The sequence below is a fragment of the Dipteris shenzhenensis genome, chromosome 4, assembly GCF_047967505.1.
Source record: "Dipteris shenzhenensis isolate YYH24624 ecotype China chromosome 4, Dip_SZ_1.0, whole genome shotgun sequence".
In the NCBI taxonomy this organism is placed as follows: Eukaryota; Viridiplantae; Streptophyta; class Polypodiopsida; order Gleicheniales; family Dipteridaceae; genus Dipteris; species Dipteris shenzhenensis.
Window position 1 is genome coordinate 12,476,760 of NC_141599.1, and position 22,042 is coordinate 12,498,801.

Below are 22,042 nucleotides of genomic sequence, written 5' to 3' on the forward strand. Positions count from 1 at the left end.
GAATTAGGGGATTGAAATAAAGATCTTTTGACAGGACTCTTGTTAGACGCAATTGGAGGAGGGGAAGAAGCTAGGAGGGAGGCGACACTATTAATCAATGATGGGCTAGCAACCTTAGAGTTTAAAGGGGAGGTCTCTTGAGGGAGAACATTCTTCCTTTTTGAATCCGCACCACCAAATACCTCGATTCAAAAGAAAGCAACAGCCATAAATAAGTAAAAGTTTATTATGAAATTGCATTACCGTTGCAATACAAATTAATGTCCTTCATGATGCTATCACAATTGATGAAATTTTGGGATCAAGGTTGCAAAAATAGTATAAGTTTCAACTCTTTTCAATATGTTGCACTTTAGGTTGAAGGTCACATATTATATCTCTTTTAGATTTTTATGAAACACACACTAAAATTGTTAGAACATGATTTTCAACCACACTATTCAAATTTAAACATTCACATATTTCTGTTTTCAGTCAAACAAGTAGTTTGAAAAATCCCTTCGCTTCAGTCACAGTACATAAGAGATAGTTTTCTGTCATAATAAGTTACAACAACAGATAAATATTGTCAATTGAAGATTATCTGTCAATGCATGCTACCATTTTCATATTTTCTACAAAGACATGTTTTAACTTCAAAAATACACAAACTTATTACTTAAACTGCTATATTGTATTTACAAATGATAAATTTCATTACGTACACTCTACATATTGGAAAAAATAATAAGCACAACGAGTGTCCCAAAAAAAAGGTAATTACTAAACTGCTACAAAAATTAATGATTTGAAACTGCAACCAAATAGAATATGCTATTAATGAATTAATGATCTATTATAACTTCCATGGTTTTGCATCATATGAAAGTTACAAGGTCTAAGTTGCAGCTTATGCTCAACTGAAAATATAAATAACAAGATAGTCAATATGATCAACAAATGAAAACGTCTAAAATAATATTAGAAATTGCAAAAAGAAATATACATCTTCCAATTAAGAGTAACCAACTCTTTGTCTCTTCCAAATTCATTCAATCTGAATGGTGAAATGTTGGGGGGTTCCTACAGATATCCATTCAAGCAAGCAATAGCGTAAATTTTACAACATTTTTTAAAATGGTAGACCACAAGGGAAACAATGCCAATAACTATGGCAGAAATACAGGAGCTGAAGTGGAAATAGAGCATATAGAGATGTTTCAACAAAAGAAAGAGTTGAAATAGATCAACAATAAAGCAATAAGCAAAGAGGATTAGCGCATAACAACAGCCATACACAAAAGAACAATCTGGACGTGCAAGATCCACGCACATCACCACATCCATCACAACAGGCCGGAATCCATTGATAGACGGATTAGAGAAAACGTGCCGTCAAAGAGATTGGTGACTAGACAAGAGAGAATCATAGTGGAGGTGAGTATCCAACTCTTTGTCTCTTCCAAATTCATTCAATCTAAATGGTGAAATGTTGGGGGGTTCCTACAGATATCCATTCAAGCAAGCAATAGCGTAAATCTTACAACATTTTTTAAAATGGTAGACCACAAGGGAAACAATGCCAACAACTATGGCAGAAATACAGGAGCTGAAGTGGAAATAGAGCATATAGAGATGTTTCAACAAAAGAAAGAGTTGAAATAGATCAACAATAGAGCAATAAGCGAAGAGGATCAGCGCACAACAACAACCATACACAAAAGAACAGTCTAGATGTGCAAGATCCGCCCACATCACCACATCCATCACAACAGGCCGGAATCCATTGATAGACGGATCAGAGAGAACGTGCCGTCAAAGAGATTGGTGACTAGACAAGAGAGAATCACAGTGGAGGTGAGAAGACAGCGAGACGCATGCACCGGTAGATGGATCAGAGAGAACGTGTCGTAAGAGAAATCGGTGACCCCAGGCAGCAGAGAATTGCACAGGAGGTGAGAAGACCGCCAGGCCACTAGAGAGGAAGACGAATAGCACAAAGGAGAGGACACAAGAGCGGCCACCGCGAGGAGAGGAGAGACAGGCCAAAGATCTGCAGGGGAGAGGAGAGGAGAGATCCAAGCCGCAACTAACATCTCTGAAGAAGAAGACAAAGCCATTCATGACCTCCACAAGACAACAAAACATAAAACCCTAAGCATTCCTAACCCATGTTTTAAAGCCATAATCTAAGCCTAAACCACACTTACACCACACTAACAAATGAACTACAATCCAAACAATGGCTTTGATTAACACACAACCCCATAGGACCTTTGTAGGGCCAAAAACCTGGTTAACCTTGATAGAGACACGGTAGGGTGGTTTGAAAACACCCCTAGTGCATGAATAGGCTCAAAGGAATAAAGAAAAGGTTAGGAGTTCCCACCATTCTTGAGGGTTCAGGGTTTAAGATTTTATAGAGCACATGAGAAGACAGATATTCGCCCATAGCAGACGTTTTTTTTCGGTTGCGTATCGCCTTTTCTCGAAGGAGGCTTTCTCTGACTCAATATCTTGCTCGGAGGCTCGATATACAGTTGATTCCCTAGGCATTTTGTCTAGCCCGGCAAGGTTGTGGTCCTTCACGGAAGGATTTGAGAGCTGCTTACCTTGTTCTGATTTGTCAAAGATGGTCGAAGAAGACCAAGCGGGAATCAAGTGTTACGCTAATTCCGCTCCTGGTTTTCGTGGCATTCTGAAACAGAGGTCAGTGAGGAAATTGAAGTGGGTTGCAGTCACAATTAGCATAGAAAACAATCCATCATCATTTATACCTGCTTCATGCCTATCTACTCATCGTCCCTGAAATTGAAAGATTTGTATAACCTTCATTCAAAAAGTTCCTCATTTAGACTCAGACGAGTTGTTGTACCATGGAATCTGATGTACGACTTGTGACCCTCTAAACGTTAAAGCGTGTCATCTTGTTTTCTGACAAAGAAACTCCTTTTGACAGAGACACCTTTACCTCTTCACCTTGTTTTCTGACAAAGAAACTCCTCTTCACACTGTCCCATCTTGATAGAACAAGCCGGTTGTGGAGGTTCAAGGTCCTTGTCGAGTTGTCTATCTCATAACTATCCTTGAGAATGACCCACCGTTCATAGCCATTTGCTTCAAAAATGAAGTTATACTTAGTTGTTTGGGACCACACTTGTTGCACCAACCGTGGCCAGTACAGCCAGCCTCTGGCTGAAGTGATTTCGGTCATAGTAGATGAGCTTGAGGGTCATGGGAAAGGGAACCACACGCCTTTCCATCATGTTCTAGCTGATCTTGGTAGGTTTCAAGAGCTAAGAAGACGTCAAATTGGCTAGGAGAGCATGGCTCACTTCCTCTCGCATGGAGGTGCGAGAGCATGTGAGCTTCTTCTCGCACAGAGGTTGGGACCTGTTTACAAGCCAATGTGTTGAGATTAGCATGCTTCAAGTTACGTCTACTCAAGGAATTGACACCTTGGGAGCTAGATTGCGGGACCAGTTTCTCCTATGACCAAGGAGTTGCTTAGTGTAGATTTCATTAGACCCTACAAAGGAGGACAACGCCTTCATGATGTTGTGGATTATTGCACACTCAACAAGTTGACATTAATGACCTCATCCCGATGGACTCACCTTGGAACTCTTGAAAGAAGCATGAACGTTTTCCAATATAGATTGAAGAGTGGTTACCAGCAGATTTAGATCTAGTAACATCAGACCCTTGGTTTCAGCCATCTTATGGAAGAGGGAGTGAGAGGGGGATTTGTATTTGTTTATGTCAATGATGTTGCAGCGCCATCATAATTACGAGGTCTAGTTTCTCCCAACAATGTGTTCAGGATGTATGTGGATTACCATGCACTTAACAAGTCAAGCAAAAAAGGAAAAAAGAGTGGGTTTCTTGTCTCTCGTCTTGGAATGGGTCAATAGGGAGTATGGGTCCATGATGCATGTATTAGTTTCAGAGGTTGGCACGCTACATCAAATAAGATGATGATGTGGGTTTTCAAGAATCTTATCGGCAAGTGTCGCTTTTTTCTTGATGATTCTCATCTTCATTGAGGATCCCACTCAGTATGAGCATGATCTTAGATAGATCCTACAGCTTTCGAAGGATAGTTGATTATAGATCAATGCAAAGAAGTTCAACTTTTTCATAGAGAAGGTTCATTATGTCTGGTACATCCCGGTGTTTGAATCCTGGTCAAGAACATTGTAGAATGGGATGTGCTGAGAAATGCGCAAAAAGTCCAAATGTTCATTGGATGTGCTTGGCTTCTTGTAGGCACATCAAGGACATGGCAAGATAATCATTTCCATTGCAAATGGTGGGAAGGAGTGAAAACGAGGAGTGCCTTACTTTTGAAGTTGTCAAAGGTTTTCATTAGTTGAAGTTACCAAACCACCACCCCATGCTTGGGCTCTAGCATAATGGGATCAACCTTTTGAAGTAAGAACTGAAGCAAGCTACTAAAGGACGTGTCCATTCACAATGGGATGTGCTTGTTGGAAAGGTCACCTCCCCATGTGTAAGCCCCCATATGAGGAGAGAGTGGGGGAGGGAGACCTAGGGCAGGATGTGCCCAAGAGAAAAGGAGGAGAGGGGGCTGCCACATGGGCAGCACCTCACATCAAAGAACATGGAAGGTACCTGGAGCTGGGATGGATCTGCAGCAGCAAAAGGCGAAGCAGTAGCCAGCATAAGGGACCCAGAATAGGAGGTGATGACATGGTGCCGACATCTGCAGGGTGTACGGATCCGTACGGCGCTGGAGAAGGGCTTGGCAGAGGCGCAACATGGCGGGGGTTACGAGCAGCCTGGTTGGCCAGATATAGGGCTGGTTCCAGCCAGCCTACCATGCCTAGAAAATGGTAGGGCAGACGGGGGCTGGACCCTGCATATATAGGAGGGCATCTGCCCACTGCCCTTGAAATGAGGGCCAAAGCCCTAGTTTTGTGGGCCAGGGGCCCTTGTTATGAGAGCCCTTTAGGGCGGTTTTGCAGCAGCCTGGTTGGCCAGATTGAGGCTGCTGGTCGGTTTTTGGGGGCAGGCCTTGGGTCTACAAAAGGAGGCCATTGTGCGGCATACATTCATCAATTGGAGCAGCACATGCCCAGTAGTTTGGAGCAGCCAAAGAGACCTTCCTTGGGCCTCATCATTGGAGGTGAAGGAGAGAACCTTGAAGCTGCAGACCTAGCTTGGAAGGCTGCCTACCTAGGCTGTACCCAGGCAGTAAGGTAGAAGGATCTAGATGAAGAGTCTACATACGCTCGAGATGGAGCACGCGGGCTCAAGTCTAGAGATATCTGGGAGATGGTAGAAGTACCTTGTGGTAAGATCAAAGTATCATGCTTTGGTGGGACTTTGGATCTATCTCTTTTATATTGTGTCCATAGCTTTGGATGGAAATATATTGTTTTGGTGGTTTCTATATTTGGCTGGATTATTGTCTATTGATGAGTTTGCACATCTATGTGATGCACATTAAGTAAAGAAGTTTGTGATTTTACAACCACCACACACACTGTGGGAGCTCATGGGCTATTCTATTAGTCTTCTGCTGCGCATTCCCTCTCTATTGGTCGATTTCTAACATGGTATCAGAGCCCAATTAGGAGACTCACAAGTGTGGGAGCTTGAAGGCAGGACCTTGCTGAAGGACGACCCTGATTCAGAGGCTCTTGGGAGTCGACTTCCCACGACTGGAGGCCAGTGCCCTTGTGAGGAGGAGGGTGACTTAGGCTCACAGTTAGGTGCGTAAGGAATTTTGGTCTATAGAAGGTTGAGTCTGTTCGATTTTGCTGTGTGGTTTAGTAGCAGAGATGTTGATGTCAGAAGCCTCTTCAGCCCTTCTCTCCCTTCCTCCTCCCCCATATTTCTTTCTTTCACAATCCCTAACTTTGGAGAGTCTGGGAAATTTTCGGACAAATTACCCTATTTGGAAGATGAAGATTCGGAGTCATTTAGTGGCTCAAAAACTGTGGAAATTGACAACGGGAGCCGAGGCGAAGCCGGACGATATGGTAGACAACAAGAGTAGATGAAGAGGAGCTCGAAGCTTCGAAAGATAGAGATGCCCACGCCTTGGCATTGATCATAGGAACTTCGGCGGACTCTGTGCTTCCTTACATGTAGATGACCGACACGTCAGTAGAGGCGTGGGCCATTATGAAGGATCTATAAGAGACAGATTACACATCCCGGATCTTGCTTCTTCAGCATCAGCTCTACAACTTGGATATGGATGAAGGAGATTCGGTACATGACTACTTGACGAAGGTCAAGATGGTGAGGGATCAACTAGCATCTGTTGGTCAGAAGGTGGACTTGTGCTAGTTGGCTTTGCTGGTACTGAGGAGGCTACCTCGGAGTTTCAAAAGCTTCGTTACGATTGAGAAAGCAAGACAGAGGACCAAACCTCTGACTTTTGAGGTTGGGTACATTACTGCTCCAGGAAGAAGCTAGAGAGAAGATCTACAACAATGACAACGATGACAAGGCATTGCTGGCAAAGGGTTACGTTGGCAAAGGGAAGGGCAAGTCTAATGGTGGCAAGTTTAAGAAGGATGACTCTGATGACGAGGATACTTTCAAGAACCAGAAGACGAAGTGCTTCTATTGTGATCCAGGCCATTTTGCGAAGGATTGCAGAAAGGAGGAGGATCAAAAAAACAACTCAGATTCAGAGGGTGACACAAAAGCCAAAGCTAATGTGGTAGTCGAAGAATTGTTCTTGGTGACATCTCCATGTGTTACTGAGGTAAGATATGCCGACCTAGAAGCCACAGTGAAGATGTCTGACATTGAGATGTGGGTCGACGAAGAGTCAGAAACCTTTGTGAAGGTGAAGGACAGCATGAGTGCTTGGTATCTTCCAAGTGCGTGGCTGTTGATACTGACACGAGGGTGGATTCCATGGAGTACCCTAGGGTTTCACGTTCAGATGATTGCTGTAATTCTGAAGGGGACAGTAGAGGACTGCTTAGGTTATTGGTATGTGCCTCGATGAGGTGCATGGTTTCCTTTCAGAGCAAGCACATAGGCAGTACGACAGTTTGGTATGTACTTGATGTTCTTAATTTAAGCCTTTATAGCATGTTATGGAGAGAATCTGGTCTTCATATGTCTCAGGTAATGCAAGATTGGAAAGAATGGGCCTTCTTCGAAGGCAGAAGGAGAAGTGTGGGTGCTTCTTCAAATCTCGGACACAGATTGCTGGAAGGTGATGGACAAGGTGTACTAAAGCCAAAAGAGTACCTGCTCGAGAGCTGAGTGAGAGTTCGTGGTTTAGGTTATCTGGAAATATTCTTAGGATTTCATTTCTCGAGATGGTTCTTTTGTTGCGAACCTTCCCAAAGGAAGGACGGGTTGAAACAGACCCTCAGAGCATGGTGCCTGGCAGACTGCAGTTTGTTTGCTCATTATGAGGGGGCCATTGGAAGATCTTGGCGTTTGGGTTGCTCGAGTTCGAAGGCAGGAACGTGATTGAAGGTGGTTGTAATGAAGGGGAAAAAGGAGCCAAGTTAGAGGCCTTCAGGTGGAAAATGTGGAGGGACTATATAAGTTCCCATCCACCCCTACTATGTACTTTTTGATGTGACATCTAATCCTATCTACTCCACCTTCTTCCTCCTACGTGTTGCCTACACTCTCTCTCCCTGTCTCTCTTCCCCTCACTCCTCTCCCTCTTCCTCTCCCTCTATCCCCTTTCCCTCCTATCTCTCTCTTCCCTTTGTCTCCCCTCTCCTCTTTCCCCCTCCCTGCCATCTCTGGTGCTTCACCAATACATCTCCGACCTCCTTCATTGCATTGGTATTAGAGCATCGCTCTTGGCACTTGCTTCTCTTTCCTTGCAACAAGCAAGTAGTACATTGATCCCGAATCTCTGCTGGAAGTGAATCTCCGTTGTTGGCGTAGCTTCACCGAAGCTGCTCGTCCGCGACTGTGCGCCGGCCGTCCGCGCCCATCCTGCCACCCTACAAACCTTAGCCTCTATGGTTCGCTACCTAAGTGAGGCTAACAATGGGTTAGTTGGTTGGTTAGGTTAGTAGTTAGGGTGTGGTTTAGGTTTGGTTAGGTCTAACTAGTCAATGGGTTGGGTTAGTTTGGTTGGGTTTAGGTTTAGTTAGTTGGGCTAGGTTAGGTTAGTGCTAACTAGGGTTAAATGATCAAGTTTGGTTACCTTAGGTCAATGTCCTAACTGTCTTACCAATCTTTAGGTTAGGAGTCCTAAGTGTCCTTTTGCTGGGGATCTCTTGGCACTGGATATGGGCCCAATAGATGCCTATCTGGGTTGCGATTGGCTAAAATCTTTGGGAAAAATCAGCATGGATTTAAATGTCCTATCACTCAGCTTTGTCCACAAGGGTAGAACTGTAGCATTGCATGGCATTGCCACTCCTAAATTGCAGGTCATTTCAGCAAGGTAGTTGGCCAAAGAGCTCAGGAAGGAGCATGCCCTTATTGAATGTGTCGGTTTCTCTGCAGTAGTTGCTATCGGAGTTTGCTGATATGCCATCCCAATTGCCTCCCAAGAGGATGCCGATCATGCCATTGCTCTAGAGCCTGGCAGTAAGCCCATAAACAAAGCCCCATACTGTCTCTCTAAGGTTGAGCAGGAGGAAGTGGCAGTAAAGGTGCGGGAATTGCTTGAGAAGAACTTCACCTCTCATAGCACTCCTCCTTTTGCCTCTCCGGTGCTTTTGGTGAAGAAGAAGGATGGATCGTACCGCATGTGCATTGATTATAGGGATCTAAATAAGGCCACTATTAAGAATAGGTTTCCAATACTCAGGATAGATGACCTGTTGGATGAACTCAAGGGTGCTCAGTTTTTCACGAAGATAGATTTGAGGTCTGGTTACCATTAAATCAGGGTGAAAGAAGGAGATGAGCACAAGACGGCCTTCCGCATAGAACGGGGCTTGTATGAATTCAAGGTGATGCCTTTGTGAGAAAACGGGAAGCAAGAGCAAGAGTGAGCAAAATGGAGAGTGAGCTGAACGTAGGTCACTCCCAAAATGTACCGAAATGAAGTGAAGTACAATGAAAGAGATGAGGGTTTTGTCTAAGTGACAAAACCCTATCTAATCACTAACCGTAGTTAGAGGTTAGACTGTGGTTAGGAATAAAAACCTCTAAGAGGGAAAAGTGTCCCTAACCCGCTTATTACATTACATTGGCCATTGCCTAGAATATAATAATAATTCTAACACCCCCCTGCAGTGCCAATGTGGTGTACAAGGTAGTGATCAATCACCAAAAGGAGATAAGTTTAGGGCACTGTGAAATGCCTCAAACTTCTCACATGGAACTGCTTTGGTGAAGATGTGTGCAACATTGTCATGTGTTGACACATAGATCATACTTATCTCCCTTGCATGCAACTTCTCTCTGACATAATGATAATGAATCTCAATGTGCTTCATGCGAGCATTAGCACTTTGACTATTAGTGAGAATTGGAGAAGGAGCCTCCATTAAGAGACAAAGATCAGTGAACAAATGTTGCAGCCAAACACAACTGTCACTGTGAAAGCTGCCCTGTACTCAGCTTCACATGAGGAAGTAGCCACTGTATATTGCTTCTTGCTCAGCAAAGAAATGCAACCTTTGCCCAAAAAGAAACAATTACCACTAGTGGACTGCTTGGTATCATAGTCTCCAGCCCAATCTGAATCACTGTAAGCATGCATTTGCAAGTCACCCCCCCTGGGAAACATCAAGCCAAAAGACTTTGTGCCTTGCAAATAACGGAAGATGCGTTTTACAGCCTGCCAATGTGTTGTCTTTGGGTTGTGCATATATCTGCTTACCTGAGATACTGCATACTGAATATCGGTCCGTGTATTGCATAAGTAGATGAGGCATCCAACAGCCTGGTTGTAAATTGTGACATCCACTGATTCACCTGCATTATACATAGTAAGCTTCAGCCCTGGTTCCATGGAAGTGGCTATAGGCTTACAATCATACATGTTGAACCTATCCAAGAGCTTCTACACATAAGCTTCTACACATACTTGGATTGAGACATAACGATGCCACGCTTGTCTTGTATAAATTGGATCCCCAAATAAAAATTTAACATGCCCAAATCTGTCATGTCAAATTCAGCTTTCAACTCAGCTTTGAAATCTGCAATTATATCCTCATTAGACCCTGTGAGCAGCATGTCATCTACATAAAGAATGATGACCAAATATCCCCCCCATCCTTCTTGATGTAGAGGGTGCTTTCCGTGGGACTATTATGTAACCCCTTACTTGCCAAGAAGGCATGAATCTTGGCATACCATGAACGTGGGGTTTGTTTCAGCCCATATAAAGCTTTGTTAAGCTTGCAAACTTGAAGTGCATTGCTAGAAAGTTCAAATCCACATTCCAAACAAAATTTGCAGCCATTGCAATAATTGACGGTCGGGATGTAGGAGCAAAAGTCTCCTTATAATCTATGCCCTTCTTCTGCGCATAGCCTTTGGCAACTAGCCTTGCCTTGTATCTATCAATAGACCCATGTGGCTTCCTTTTGACCTTGAAAACCCACTTGGTATCAATGGCATGCTTACCTGGTGGCAAATCCACAACATCCCAAGTCTGATTTTTCTCTATGGACTGCAACTCATTGTGCATGGCATGCATCCAATGCACATTATCCTTTGCTTCTTCAAAAGAGTTAGGCTCCTCTTCATCAAGAAGAATCCCCGCATAAGCTATCTCGACTAAAAGAGCCCCCCCCCCCTGCGTGCCTTACTGCACTACGAGTCCTGCTAGGCAATGGGGCCTCAAGCCTACTCTCTCGGAGAGTCAGCAGCAACCAATTCGGGACTGTTTTGGCTGCGTGTATCTCTTGAATCTCTTGCCTGACAACTTCATCCACACCCTGTGGAGGTACAAAATCAGCCGGTGGCTGAATCGGGACATGTGGATTAGGAGGAGGTGGTTGTAAATTCTGATTTTCAGCATGAACCTCAGCGAGGGTACCAAATGCTATAGGAAGCATCCCCTCAGAAACATCATCTGAAGAAGCTGAAATCTGAAATTCAGCATGTGTATGTGCTGAATTTTCAGGAAATATAACATCTCTACTAACAAAAATCTTGCGTGAAGCAGGATTGTAGGGACGATAGCCTTTGCTTTGTGAACTATACCCCACAAAAATGCATTAAAGTGCCTTATCTGACAACTTGTGTTGAAACTCCACATGCACGTGGGCATATGCAACACAACCAAAAAACTCTGAAATGGTCTACTGAAGGCTTTCTCCCATGCCATGCCTCATAGGGAGTGATTGTCTTCGAAGCCTTTGTGGGAGCCCGATTCAAAACATAGTTGGCACACATGAGGCCTTCAAGCCAAAACTTGTGAGGCAACTTCTTACTGGTAAGCATGCATCTATCCATCTCCATAAGAGTGCGATTCTTCCGCTCAGCTCTCAACCATAGCCACAAAGTGTTTGGAATGCATAAACACTTCTGATTTTGCCTTGAGACCATAGACCCAAGTGTAGTTTGTGAAGTCATCTATGAATGTAACATAATAAAGATAACCCCCAAAAGCAGGTGTCCTCATGGGACCGTAGACATCAGTGTGAATAAGCTGTAATTTCCGTGTAGCTTTCACTGCACCATCCTTCTTGAAAGGAAATCTATGCATCTTACCAAGGATGCAACCCTCACATGCATGAGGAGGAGGTGACTCTAATGGAGGCAATGCATCAACCATATCATGCTTCTGTAGTGTCATTAAGCTGCCATAGCTCATGTGCCCATACTTGGCATGCCATAACTCCGCATTCTGCATCGCAGCAGTGGGAGTGCTTACTGAAAATGCATGATCGGATCTTTTCTTATATAAATTAAGCTGAAAAAGACCCCGATACAAAGTGCTAGACAACATCAAAGCATAGTCATTCTCTTTGTCTCTGACTGCACACTTAGCATCATCAAATACAACCTGAAATCCTCCTCTATTAAGAGAGGACACTAAAAGCAAATTCTTCTTTATGCCTGGTACATAGGGAACATCTGAAATTCTGAAATCTGTGTCATCAGTGGATGTGAGAATAATGTCCTCCAGTCCACACACTGAATAGGAAGAATTATTTGCACGTCACCTTCTTTTTGGTAGGTGGAGGATGCAGAGATGCAAAAAGACTCTTCTTGGAAGTGATGTGCTTTGAAGCACCACTATCAAAATACCAAGTATTCAGTGTCTCATTGATACTGAGAGAGCATGCATCCTTTGAAGGATCATAGCTGCAAGTCAAAAAAGCGTAAGGGTCATCATCATTAGTGGCTGTAGCATCTGAACTACCTACTGAAAAATCTGAAGTGCAAGATAGAAAGGCATAGTGCTCTTCCACAAAGTTGGCTGTAACATCTCCCCCATCATGTGAATGAGGAGCTGATGCATTTGACACAGCCATACTTGAATCCCTTTTCTTCTCTTCAGCTGTGCGCTTCTTGCATCCTCCAATATAATGACCTGGCTTCTTGCAGTAGTGACAAATGCCCTTCTTTTTCTGCTTATCTGCATCACCCTTAGCCTTATAAGAGGGCAGTCCTGAATCAGCTTTAGGCTGATGTGAGGGCTGATTGGCATGTTGCTTTTGCTGCCCTTTTCCCTTGGGTTTGAACTTGGAAAGCATGGCATGCTCGTCAGCCCGGGTTGCCATATTTCTTCGGTCTGCTTCTCCTGCAATAGAAGTCCTACCAACTCATGAAAAGAGAGAGGATTGCTGCCCCCCCTCAATGAATCCGGAATGACTTCATCAATATTCAGCAGTTACTTCCTCAAATCCTGAAGCTTTGTGAGGTGAAAATTCATGGAATCTCCCTCATCCATATGCGTATGAGAAAGCTCTCGCTTCAGAAAGGAAACTCAAGCATCATTTCCCCAATGAGGTGTTCGGAGTCCTCACATAGGAGGATATGTTACATGGCGCCAACTACTCCTTGTGGAGTTTCATGGTTCGCAATATCTTGGTTGGCAAACATCTTTGGGATTATGTCAATGGAGATGAAGCAAGACGAGATTCAGTGGCCACACATGTCACTCCTACAGCTGGAGGCAGGGGTAGAGGTCAAAATGCAGCACAAGTAGTTGGAGCTGCCGCTCCAGGAGTTCCCACAACAGAGCATAAAAGATGGGATTCTAGAGATGCACAAGCTCTATCAGTGATTTCTCTCTTTATCAAGAGGTTCATTATACCTCACATTCGGTCATGCTAGACATTAAATGCAGCTTGGGAGATACTAGAGAGTATGTTTGCAGGTGCTTGCAAACTTCCAAAATGCTCTTTTACTTGCAAAATTGCAACCCAAATGCAAAAGCTCCAATTTCTTGTGGGAAATTGCATACAAAAGAGGGCAAATGGTTTGAAAGTCCCAAATGTTGCACAATTTGCACTTTGCTTGCAAAAGCCCCAAATTTTACAGCCAAACTATGGCTCAAATGCACAAATGTGACAAATGCCTGTCAAAAGCGCGCCTTCCAAAATGCCCTTGCAAAGAAAAGTGCTCAAGGTACTAATAACGCTCCAAACTGTACGGATGCCTGTACGGTTGAAATCCGTACACTTGTACGGATGCACGGACAGAACTGACAACGGGGTGTACGGACAGGTACACATTGACAGTACGGACAGGTACACTAACAGTACGGCACTCCAACATAAGTGTACGGAATGCATGCGTTCCTTTATGGAATAGTGGCGTAGGTGTATAGATTGTGCAACAGTTGGTGTATGACTGTACATCAGCTGGTACGGACTTGGAGGAGATGTATGGAATGCGGATTGTACGGCTGCCAACGAAATTTGTACGATAGTACAGCGGTGCAGATGTGCTGGTGATGAAGATCATATGGACGAATGGTGCAGTTGTACGGACATACGGACTTGACACGCAAGTACGGGATCCGTACAGTCGTACGGACTGTACGGACGGAAGTAGTTGGAGCTAAAGAGCGGAAGCTGCTAGGAGCAGGGAGCAGATCTGGGAAGGAGAGCTGCTCTGATACCGAATGTGAGAAAACGGGAAGCAAGAGCAAGAGTGAGCAAAATGGAGAGTGAGCTGAACGTAGGTCACTCCCAAAATGTACAGAAATGAAGTGAAGTACAATGGAAGAGATGAGGGTTTTGTCTAAGTGACAAAACCCTATCTAATCACTAACCGTAGTTAGAGATTAGACTGTGGTTAGGGGGAAAAACCTCTAAGAGGGAAAAGTGCCCTTAACCCGCTTTTTACATTACATTGGCCACTGCCTAGAATATAATAATAATTCTAACAGCCTTTTGGATTGACTAATACACCAGCCACCTTCCAGGCACTGATGAACAAGATATTGCAGCCACTTCTTTTCAGATGTGTGCTGGTTTTCTTTGATGATATCCTCATTTTACTGCAAGGATAGACAAGAGCACATTAAGCATGCGAAGCAAGTGCTGGAAATTTTGAGAATCCATCAGCTTTATGCAAAAGCCAGCAAATGCAAAGGAGGTTGAGTACCTGGGGCACACTGTGAGTAGATGTGGCATTCGGGTGGATCTCGCAAAGGTGAAATGCATCAAAGATTGGTCACAACCACAAAATCCCACCCAGTTGAGAGGATTCTTAGGTCTCGCTTCCTTCTACATACGCTTTATTCACAAATTTGCCAAGAGGGCAGCTCCTCTTACTGACCTTTGAAGAAAGATGCTTTTCGGTGGTCAAAGGAAGCACAACGCAGCTTTGAAGACCTGCTCTCACTCATGCACCTGTCTTGGTATGCCCTGATTTTTCGCATCCTTTCATTGTGGAGGCAGTGGCAAAGGACTGGGGGCTGTTCTGAGGCAAGAACATGAGGTAATAGCCTTTGAAAGCAGGAAGTTTGATGCAAAAGAACTCAATTACCATGTTTATGATCAGGAGATGTTGGCTATCTTGCATGCTTTCGAGAAATGGCACCACTATCTGTACGGAAGTAAAATTAAGGTGAAAACAGATCATAGGACACTTAGATTCTTCCTCACCCATCCAAATTTGTCATATAAGTAGAAGATGTGGTTGGCTGCAGTCCAATCCCATGATTTTGACATTGAGTACAGAAAAGGGAAGGAAAATGTGGTTGCAGATGCCTTGTCCAGGATATGGGCTTGCAATTTGTTTGCTATCTCTACCATATATCAGGAGTGGATTCATGGCATTTAGGAAGAGTATATGCAGAATTCTAAGGCAGCTCCCATATTTTCAGATTTGCAGAAGCCTTCTAGTGAGTGTCATCCGGATTTCAAATTTGCATAATGGGCTGTTGTGGTGCCAAGACATGATTTATTTAATGCTAGACTCCAAATACCGCCAGTTTGTTTTGCAAGAAATGCACTCCTCTCCCATGGCTGGACATGCGGGTATCACTACAACATATGAGAGAATTAAGCAGAGCTTTACCTGGGAAGGCATGTGGAGAGATGTGGTTAAATACGTGGCTGAATGCTTGCCTTGCCAACAAAATAAAGTGGACAGCAAATTACCCGCAGGTCTCTTGCAGCCATTACCCTTTCTAGAGGCCTTCTACAGACAGGGGATGGGACAGCATCTTTGTTGTGGTGGATAGAATGACAAAACAGACCCATTTCATACCCACTAAGACCCGGCATTCAGCATCACAGGTTGCTCAGCAATTCATTGAGCATGTCTTCAACCATCATGGTTTCCTTTAGGAAATTGTCAGTGATAGAGATGCAAAATTTATGGGTCACTTTTGGCAGCAGATATCTACAGCAGTGGGTACTTTACTCACACCTAGCACTGCTTACCATCTTGAGACTGATGGACTGTTAGAAAGGGTGAACAAATGGGTGGAGGAATATTTGAGGCACTTTCTCAAAAGTCTTGGGATAAATGGTTGGCACTTGCTGAATTTTGCTACAACAGTACCAAGCATCTCTCCATTGGCATGAGCCGGTTCGAGGCAATGTACGAATGCAAGGCCGGGATGCCTTCTTTAATTGCTGGCCCAAGCCAAGCAGAAGAAATATGAGGATGAACGCATGAGATATTTGTCTTTCAAAGAGGGAGATTATGTATTATGTGCATTTGCGTCTCCATAAGAACCGTCATGCCTCGCTGAAAGGTAATACCAACACAAAGCTTGCTCATAGGTATTACAGTCCTTACAAGATCATCCGCAAGGTGGGAGAGGTAGCATATCAGTTGGAGCTACCCAGTACCTCCAAGATTCATGATGTTTTCCATGTGTCTTTGCTGAAACCACATGTTGGACAGCATGTCCATGTTCTTCCGGAGTTGCCACCTATGGATGAAGAGAGCCTTATCCTCTATGTCCCGGAGTGCATCGTGGGTTTCAGAGACCATGTACTCCAAAACAAGGCCTACGTGGAGTATCTTATCAAGTGGTGGGGACTCCCTGAGGATGAAAATTCATGGCAGCCAGAAAGCATTGTCCAGGACCACCCCTATCTCCTACCGGATTGATTAGTAGTTGCTGTTTGCTGCACTTTTTGGACAGCCATGCTGTGAAATTTTGAGGGCAAAATTATATGGGAAGCGATGGCTGTAATGAAGGGGAAACGGGGCCAAGGTGGAAAATGTGGAGGGACTATATCACTATGTACTTTTTGATGTGACATCTAATCCTATCTACTTCCACCTCCTTCCTCCTACGTGCTGCCTACACTCTCTCTCCCTATCTCTCTTCCCCTCACTCCTTCTCTCTCTCTTCCTCTCCCTCTATGTGTTGGAAAGGTCACCCCCCCATCTGTAAGCCCCCAAATGAGGAGAGCGTGGGGGAGGGAGACCTAGGGCAGGATGTGCCCAAGAGGAAAAGAAGAGAGGGGACTGCCACATGGGCAGCACCTCACATCAAAGAACATGGAAGGTACCCGGAGCTAGGATGGATCTGCATGGCGCTGACATCAGCAACAGTACAGAATAGTACAGAGCTGAGGCGCACACGTGGCAGATCAGGAGAACAGGGTAAACAGGCGCTGACATGGTAGGTTAGGAGCGCAGGTGTACGGGGCTGCATGGGGCCTGGTAGAGCAGCAAATGGGGCTGCCAGTGGGCAGTGGCATGCCTTATATAGGCTGGGCCCCTGCCTTGATTGGAGGGCCAAAAGCCCTAGAAGTGTGGGCCAAAGGGCCCTAGTTTTGTGAGCCCTTAAAGGGCTGGTTGGGTGAGCCAACCTGGTCTGTCCAGTCGGCCCAGATTGGGACAGATTGGTCGGGTTTTTGACAGGCTCCTAGGCCTATAAAAGGAGGGGCTTCATGCCCCATTATTCATCCAACATCTAGTAGAAAGTGGAGTAGACAGGAGCAGCCTGAAGGCATTCCCTTTGGCCTCATCTTGGAGGTAAAGGAGAGTTGAAGGAGTGCTGCAGACTGAGTTCCCTAAGGGCTGGGACCTTGGCTGTCTTCTAGGGCAGCAAGGTGTTGTGATCATCATACCTTTTGGAGCAGCCATTCACAAGCAGGTTGGAGCAGTGGAACAGGGACCTGTGTGCTGTAGACAAAGCTTGGCAGGGGCTGCCCACCTAGGCTGATTCACAGGCAGTAAGGTGGAGAAGAACACATTGGACGGAAAGTGTACAGACGCTCAAGGTGGAGCACGCGGGCTCGAGTCTAGAGATAGCCGGCAGATAGGAGAAGGACCTTGTGGTTAGATCAGAGGACCACACCATTGGTGGGACTTTTGGATCTATCTCTTTTGTATTGTGTCCATAGTTTTGGACGGAAATATATATTTTGGTGGTTTCTCTATCTGGCTGGTTCATTGTCTATTGATGAGTCTGCACATCTATGTGACGCACATTAAGTAAAGAAGTTTGTGATTCCACATCCCACATGCACACTGTGTGAGCTCCTGGGCATTACTATCAGTCTTCCGTTGCGTGTACCCTCTGTTGGGTATTTTCTAACATGGTATCATAGCCCAAGTCGGAGGCTCATAGGTGTGGGAGCCTGAAGGCAGGGACCTTGCTGAAGGACGACCCTGATTCAGAAGCTCTTGGGAATCGACTTCCACGACTGGAGGATTGTGCCCTTGCGAGAAGGAGGGCGACTCAGGTTCAGTCAGGTGCGTTTAAAGTTCGAGGTCCAGGTTATCTGGAGATGTACTTTTGTTGCAGACCTTGCCAAAGGAAGGACGGGTTGAAACATACCCTCAGAGCATGGTGCCTGGAAGACTCCAGGTTGTTCACTCATTATGAGGGGGACGATTGGAAGATCGTGACGGTTGGATTGCTCGAGTTCGAAGGCAGGAACGTAACTGAAGGAGGTGGTGCCAGGAGGTGCTACCAAAGATGGACCTGTATACCAGGATGGTGTGCGGAAGCAGAACCGGACCTGTTGGAGCAAGAGCCATTGGATGAAAAGCCAGGAAAAGATTTTGACACCGAAAGGTTCCAGAGGACTACGACCAGGAGTTACTGGAGCATCTTCATTGACGTGTTGGCATTGGGCCGAGATGTGTCGGTGAGAGGGGGTGTTGGAAAGGTCACCTCCCCATGTGTAAGCCCCCAAATGAGGAGAGAGTGGGGGAGGGAGACCTAGGGCAGGATGTGCCCAAGAGGAAAAGAAGAGAGGGGACTGCCACATGGGCAGCACCTCACATCAAAGAACATGGAAGGTACCCGGAGCTAGGATGGATCTGCATGGCGCTGACGTCAGCAATAGTACGGAATAGTACAGAACTGAGACGCACACGTAGCAGATCAGGAGAACAGGGTAAACAGGCGTTGACATGGTAGGTCATGAGCGCAGGTGTACGGGGCTGCATGGGGCCTGGTAGAGCAGCAAATGGGGCTGCCAGTGGGCAGTGGCATGCCTTATATAGGTGACACGCCCCAGCACTCCTGAAACCCCTGATCTGCAAGCAAACCACACACAACGTCAGATCTGAGCAGGCTGCTCACCACCCAACCATGACATCTACGGGATGTGATCTCGAATCAGAAGATGTCCCCTCCGAGCCACGAGCTGAGCTACTGGCACGAACTCCCAATCAGATCCAAACCAGCCTGGTGTCCCATACCACCAGGTGGCGCTGTGAAGCCCTGGATCTGCCATTGGGCCTTGGGCTACGCTAAGATGCAAGCGCGCGTCCGCGACTCAATCTAGGATCAGACCTGGCACCTGGGAATGAGACTTGCTCCCAACTGCACACTGAGAACTGAACCCCCTGGGCCCCTTTTATAGACTCGGGCCCCGAGCGCCAAAAATAGCGAAGACCTATAAATAGTTCGTACCCTTGCCACTCAACCCGAGAATCAAGCCTGCCTAGCTCTAAGCCTCCCCAGGCTAACCTGAGCTAGTTCTGTGTACCTAGTACACGTCAGATACCAATCCGTGCACATGACATACTCCCCCTCCTCTAAGAACTCACTCTTGAGTTCGCTAAAAAACCCGGAAATGTTCTTTGGAGGTTTTGTAATGTCTCCCATGTTGCATTCTCCTCAACACGATCCTTCCACTTAATCTTGTATTCCGTGATAGAACGATTACGAATCTGTCTTTCACGAAATTCAAGAATACACTCAGGTTCGTGAGGAATAAAAGTCAAATCTGTAACTTCTATACTACCATGAGGAGAAAAAAGTTGATCATCTGCACCCAAGACTTCTTTCAGTCTACTGACATGAAAGACTGGATGTACTTTAACATCAGGAGGCAATTCTAGTCGATATGCCACTGGTCCAATTCTTTTAATGACCTTGAATGGGCCACAGTATCTGGGGGATAATTTCGGAACCAAACCAATACTTAGGCTCTTGGATTCCTTAGGAATTCGTAAATATACCATCGTTCCTTCAGAGAACTCTCTAGGTGAACGATGTCTATTAGCATAAAATCTGTCCCGATCTTGGGCACTTCTAATAGACTCCTTGGCAAACTGCAACATTTCCTGCATATCCAGCAAGAAGTTCTTAGCAGCATCATTTTGAATGCCTTTTAATCCAACCATAACTGGTGACTTAGGTTGAAACCCGTACATAAGCATAAAAGGACTGTAACCCGTACTAGAATGCTTTACACTATTGTAAGCAAATTCAATCATAGGTAGATAATCTTTCCATGAAGACTGTCTCTTAGATACATATGCCCGAAGCATGTCTTCAACCAACTGGTTGACCTTTTCTGTACTGCCATCAGATTGTGCATGATCCGAGGAGCTCATACTTAGAGTAGTTTCCAACTTCTCAAATACAAGTGTCCAGAAGTTACTTGTAAACTTTGAGTCCCTGTCACTAACTATGTCAGATGGCAAACCATACAGCTTAAACAAGTGGTCCACAAACTCGTGAGCCAGCTGAACAGCTGATATAGTTGTTCTAGTAGGTAAGAATCTAGCCATTTTTGTCAAACGGTCGACTATGACCCAAATGGAGTCATGATCCTTGCGCGTTCGAGGCAAACCAGTAATAAAATCCATGGAAATACTTTCCCATTTATTACCTGGAATCTGTAATGGCTGTAATAAACCCGCGCTTCTAAGGCGTTCTGCCTTAGTAACCTGACAAACCCGGCAACCTACTACATAGTTCTCAATAAATGCACGCATCTTAGGCCAATAAAAGGTATGCTTCACAAGAGACAGAGTCCTATGTATACCCGGATGTCCAGCACTAGGAGCATCATGACACTCCCAGAGAATCTTGGATTTAAGGTCTAGAACATCAGGTACACAAATCTTTTCATTTCGGAACAGCAAGCCGTTCCTAATCATCCACTGACCTCCCGCCGCCTGTATCCTAGGTGGCACAATCCCTGAGTCCTGGTAAACCATGGAGCTCCCATCCTGGACTCTCTGCCAATAAGAACTGAAATGACTATCAGTTGCGTATAGCCCTCTCAAGGATTGAAATAGGTCTGATGATATTTCCGTAAATGACAAAGCATTTACAAACTTAACTCGACTTAAGGCATCCGCCACACTATTCAGGGAACCCTTACGATAACGTATTTCGAAATCAAAATCCTGCATTAATTCTGCCCATCTAGCTTTCCTTCCCCTCAATTCATATCCATCACACACATACTTAATTGACTGATGATCAATCAATACAAGGAACTTAATTGACTGATGATCAATCAATACAAGGAACTTCGAACCATACAAATAGTGTCTCCAAACCTTAAGAGCATACACTACAGCATAAAGTTTCTTCTCAAGTGTGGGCCAACGATATTGAGTGTTGTCTAGAGCTTCTTACTCTCGAAAGCTACAGGTCTGCCCTCTTGGAATAGAGCTGCCCCAATCGCATAATCACTCGCATCGGCCTCTAAAACATAAGGCCGGGTAGGATCGGGTAATGCAAGAACGGGTGCTTCCTTGATAGAAAACTTCAAGGTTTCAAAAGCGTTGTTCATTGCAGCATTCCAAGGGATCGGCTGGGTAGACCTGCGTCCACGACCTTTCAATATGTTTGTCAGGGGTGCGGTGATATGTGAATAATCACGCACAGACTTCCGAAGAAATACCGTAAATCCTAGGAAAGAATGAAGTTGTTTCACAATCTGAGGAATAGGCCATTCTAAAACCTTCTGGATACGATCCAGATCAATGCTAATTCCTTCAGAAGAAATCTTGTGTCCTAAGTAAATGATCTCCTTCATAAAGAAGTCACATTTACTCATCTTGGCATAGAGCTTATGCTGTCTTAGAACAACTAAGACAACCCGGAGGTGTCCTATGTGATCCTCAAGCGTTTTACTATATACCAAGATGTCATCTAAGAACACTACAACAAATTTGCCCAGAAAATCCGTGAACAAATCGTTCATCATCTGCTGAAAAGTAGCAGGAGCATTGGTCAAACCAAAAGGTAATACGAGGAACTCGTAATGACCATACCTAGTCCGGAATGCGGTCCTATCTATGTGTTTAGCATAGATACGGATTTGATGATAACCCATACGCAAATCAATCTTAGTGAAATACTTCGCTCCGGCCAAACGGTCTATCAAATCATCGAAACGAGGTAAAGGATAGCGGTTCTTAATTGTGACTTTATTTCATCGTTTATAATCTATACACATTCTCCAGGAAGAATCCTTCTTCTTTCTTAAGAGGAGAGGTGCAT

The 22,042-nt window shown here is 44.9% G+C and overlaps 1 protein-coding gene across 1 annotated transcript in view; it reads left to right on the forward strand.

Moving 5' to 3' along the window:
- The first annotated feature begins 2,347 nt into the window (after positions 1-2,347).
- The window catches only part of LOC147902470 (Pseudouridine synthase family protein), a 90,194-nt gene continuing 70,499 nt past the window's right edge, over positions 2,348-22,042 (forward strand). The window contains exon 1 of the mRNA XM_087373599.1: positions 2,348-2,688. Coding sequence (XP_087229725.1) covers positions 2,408-2,688 — 281 coding nt within the window. The 5' untranslated portion in view covers positions 2,348-2,407. The remainder of the gene's footprint in view (positions 2,689-22,042) is intronic.